Source organism: Opisthorchis viverrini, assembly GCF_000715545.1.
Source record: "Opisthorchis viverrini unplaced genomic scaffold opera_v5_210, whole genome shotgun sequence".
Taxonomy (NCBI): domain Eukaryota; kingdom Metazoa; phylum Platyhelminthes; class Trematoda; order Opisthorchiida; family Opisthorchiidae; genus Opisthorchis; species Opisthorchis viverrini.
Genome location: NW_008751866.1, coordinates 772,102 through 776,871, shown reverse-complemented (window position 1 = coordinate 776,871; position 4,770 = coordinate 772,102). Strand labels below are relative to the sequence as shown.

The 4,770-nt window shown below is 46.1% G+C and overlaps 1 protein-coding gene across 1 annotated transcript in view; it reads left to right on the top strand.

The window, feature by feature from the left end:
• The window catches only part of T265_08277 (hypothetical protein), a gene marked incomplete at both ends in the record, with an annotated part of 74,593 nt that overhangs the window by 54,012 nt on the left and 15,811 nt on the right, over positions 1-4,770 (top strand). The window contains one exon of the mRNA XM_009174025.1: positions 19-293. Coding sequence (XP_009172289.1) covers positions 19-293 — 275 coding nt within the window. The remainder of the gene's footprint in view (positions 1-18; positions 294-4,770) is intronic.

Here is a 4,770-nt window from a genome sequence, read left to right as displayed (position 1 = left end):
TTTTTATCTTCTCAACAGAACCTCCATGTGTCAAACCTGCCGATACGATTAGGTTGTTTTTTCAATTAACACCGCAACCACTCGAAAATTTGAGCTGCTCTACAACTGACAAGTCTTCAGGTCCCGAGCGGACATCCTCATCGTCACCGCGGTCGACCACCACTCTACTTTCCACCGTCGATTTCGTATCCATAGTCGAATCGCATTCCATCCGTGCAACCAAATCCCCCTGTATAGATTTCTTCTTCCGCTCTGGCACGAACTGGAACTGCCCAGTCCGGTTATCCAAATGGGTAAGTTGTGCTACTCCTCCGGTTTGGTACAACTGATATCGTGGAATCCCTTTGTTCCCCTTGTCTCGGTGGTTTGAAGATCAACCCAGACACAGCATTATGTCTATCTAACGATCCAGCCCTCCGCAGCAACTCTTTTCGATACGATCAGGTGGATGAATCGGGCTATCTCAGCATGAGACTATTCTTTCTTCCACATTTTGACCAATAATTTAGCTGTGCAACTCAGTTTTGAAGTGTTAATGGACCGAGCGTGGGCCAAACTCCTGATCATTCTGACTCAAACTGTTAACTCGGCTTTCTTTTGAGATTCGTGATTATCACAAATAGATAAGTTCGTTTCCACATCATTTAAAACTATCATACTCTCCCAAGAAAGTTCAGGGTGCTTATGGGGGTCACAGACTCTTTCACCGCATCCTCGAAGGGACAAACGTAGACACAGCTACTGCGTAGTTTTTTGTATGGCCTTATCCAATCCTCTTCGTCCACTCGGTTCTTCGTTCTGTCTGTATGTTCGCCACGCGACCTGTCGGTCCTGTAATGTGCAATCATGAGTGTGCAGATTCTCCAACTGCGTCTTCTGTGCTGAATCGGTGCCATGCCTCTTGTTCTCCGCAATCCGCTAAGAAACGTTTGGTAGGAACGACAACCACAACTCTACTGTTGCTCGACGGGCGAGATGGCCCAAGTGGTTAGAACGCGAACTTACTGACCGGAAGTTCCGTGGTTCGAGCCCGACCTCTGCCTCTCAACTTCCCCTGTCTATGCTTGGACAATCTGATAGTATCACAGCCCTCGTGCAACCTTCAGATGACATGGCAGCTAGGCACCGAAAGGGTGCTACAGCTGTACGACTTTTTTTCCTGGACGGTATAAGTCCACTACATTTCCAAAGACGAATCAATAAATGCCGTGGATTATCTTTTCGATGGGCAGAGTTTTACCCCACCATCTTCCTACCCCTTCCGGACAACCTGTTGTCTCTGAAACAAGAAAGTAGTATGCCATTTTCCATAATGGTAATGACGTTAGTTGATCGCCAAAGCGCAAACTACTTGGTTCCATTCATTTCCAATTATATCGCGGGCTTCTTTTTTCGGCCGTTTGCCCGGAAACTTTGCATATAAGGTCGCAGGTGACATCCTCCTTCTCTGTTTTGGACTCACATCACTACTTTTACTGCAGTTCACCGCAGTTCAACATCTTCCAGCATGCGCCTTACTCCGTGAACGTGAAAAGTCGTGTTTCAGAACGCGCTTTCTCTGCAATTCGGGAGGCTGTGAAGAATCGGTAGATGAAGTACGAATGTACGAATATCACGTCTGCTGATTGGTCTCACTTGTGGCGTCAAAAGAGCCAATCACTGGGTCTCAAGGATCACGTGTATCAGAATTCAGTATTTTTGTCTCTTTGCGGACATGTCTCAAGCGTTGCGGATGTCGGATAGCTTCAACGAATCCGTAACGAGGTGATTAGGAATCGGATATTTGGTGGTGTAGGCACATCAGAATGCTTGCGATAGGCCAACACCAGATCCCTTTCCTCATCCACCATTTTTTCTTCTTTTCACTCCAAAGCTTTAATTATAATTAGATGAAATGCTTGTTTGTAGGCCAGTGAAGCATCAGTGCCAACACTGGTGTTGCTGTCTCTGACGATGATGGTGAGCACATCGCATGGCTCAATTGCGCACTTATCGGTAGCAAATGTCCTTGTTTGAGCTTAGTTCAAATGGAATTCCAGAGCGAATCACGCCATACAATTTGATACCGCTTCTTTCTTTTTTGTCATGTGACTCACTCTTGAATAACCTGATTCACTAAACATCCGATTTAAAAGTTCCATTTGAATTAATAAGAGATGTTCATTGACTATACGCCATGTCACTTTTCTGCTCTTTGCAGCAGAATCTCCTAATCTTCCTAATCATGAAAAGCCCAAAATTACGCAGTCTCACATAATTGGTTGATCGTATCACGTGACTTTACCCCAGTCCCGGTATTCCATGCACCTGACTTCCATTGAGCTAATTTCAGTATTCCGATTCAATGCAACTAAGAAAAGAAGTCTCCAGCTCGGCAGCTCTGATTCGGAAACCCTTGGTATAGTAATGCTTGGCCAGTCGTCATCGGCATAATTGTTACAGACTTCGACGCACGAATGTTCGAGTCTCATTAGCCGATTTGTCCACATATTATCGGTCTGAAGGTTATCAGCTGATCACAGTTCACAGATGTGGGACGATGAAGGTAATTCACTCACTCTGACCGTTCTTCCAGCTAGAAACTGTTGTATCGCGAGTGGTCGTTTATTGGTTACGCCTACACTGAGCCTATCAGTCTACGCGATAAGAAGACAAAGGACTCGGAACATGGCTGTATTGTCAGGGCAAGACATACAGATCCTCTGCGTGCTAAGCCGTGTTTGGTGAGCTCCACCAACGCACCTGCTTTCCGAACGTGTCGTGTCGATGGTGACCTTGGGGATGCGTCACTCTCTGCACATTTACCTTAGCCATGTCTGGGCTCGTCCTGACATAAACACAATGAACCCAAATGCCAATAGCAGTAGCAGTGAAACTATATATACTACTGAATAATCCTGGAAGTAGTTCAGTGTCCAGGTGCCGCCCCCTTATCTGAGGAACCTGAAGGTTACCATGTAAATTATGAAACTGCTTTGCAATGTTCATTTATAATTGTTTAATATCCGAAGAACGTCCAAGAAAGTTCAAGAGGACGCTTGGGATAGTTCACTTTTCAAAGTCTCTGTCTATATGGGATGTTTACTTTCGTGTCTAATGGCTTAGTTCGTGTTTCCTACCGAGTGGCTTTCCTCTGTTCAAGAGGAAGCCGGTTAGCATCTGCTGATGTCAACCGCGAAAACCTCATGTTCATCTAGGTTCGGAAAGCCTGTATGAGCATCATCTGCGGTGGGCCTTGTGTCACCTGAGGGAACGCAATCGAACAAACTAACAATAAGTGACAAGTGCCTGCACAACTCCCGGTGTTCTGCTACCGTGTTTTGTTTCCCACTGTGTGCAGTTGTACTCACAATTCAGGGAGTGGGTGGTGAATGAGCTTTGTCTCCAAGTTTGGAATGAGCACCCAAAGAGAGTGATTTCTTTTGTTCGCAATTGCTTGGGACGTTTCAAAGCACGGGAAACCAGGAGATCGAACTAGAAATATGCTACTGATGGAGGACGGCTAATTGAGTAGGATTAAAGTGCGTAGCTATCGACCGCAACCCTAACTTCCCGATTGTTCTTACCTAACGGACAGTGCTTCATTAGAGTTGAATGATCTCTGAACGATTGTGTCAACTGATCCGTGCATGCTTGCCGTGGGGAATACAAACGATTAGATGAATCCATGACGGCTGTTCTATTACCCACTGTAATTTCACTGGGTGTCTTGTGGACAACGAAAGCCTGTCCAGCTTGACGAGTAGAAGTTACACAATTGATTTGCTTTTCAGTATCTTTGTTGACCAAGTGACTGGTGTAATTTAGACTTCGGCTTTCGGTGGACGGTGATTTCATCGCCCGACTCTTGTGACGTCCGAATTCACGGATGTATCAGGGTATTATGTGTCCGGTTAAGTCAGCTGAGCATTAGTTTCGATGTGGTGCCTGTAAAGTGTGCGTTCAAACGCGTCTGTTACAGGTCATCTGCACATCAAGTTTAGTACGTGCCCCGAGTGAGGAGACGTTCGGCTGTCATTGCTCCAGCTTGCCGGATGCGTGACCCGTGTACGCCTTTGATACATTACTTCGGCTGACACACATGTGCGTCCCTTGTCCAGTTTCCCTGGTGGCCTCGTGTGTCGTTCACTCAATGATTAGCATGAGCAGGAGATTCTGTCTTGGTTTCAATGAGTTAGGAGTATTTTTCATCTACTGGCAACACTGCACAGAGGATTGGTGTTATCTGATGGTGTTCAAGGGACGTTACATGATTGTCTGGGATAAGCTCTGAGTGAGGCTCTCTCTAGTTCGCCCCCAGAGTGCAACTTGTCCAACCAACGATCTCATAAGGTTGCTGAAAACTCCTCGACTCCCTCCACTCTTCATGGGGCTCACCAGGTAGGCGCAGTCCCCGAGTTTCTGTCAACCTTATGTTCTACTTGAGTATCAGCTGGGTTCCAGGTGAGTCTCTCGAAAAACCAAATTAGTTTGCAAATGGGTGTATGTTCGCTAATTTCGTGCAATTTGGTGAAAAGAAGGATCTAATGTTGACGCAAACTCGGGGGTTTGCGCCTACCTGATGAGCCTCAAAAAGGGCGAAACCGGTCGTGGGCTATCGAGGAGTTTTCAGTAACCTTATGAGTAGTGCATTACAAAAATACATATGTATCGCGATATCGAATATCGTAGCGACTGAAAATGAGGTGGCCTGGTGCAGCACATTCAGTTGCCTGAGAACATCACGAACGAGAGATTCAGCTGGGTTCCAAGCGAGTCTCTCGAAAAACC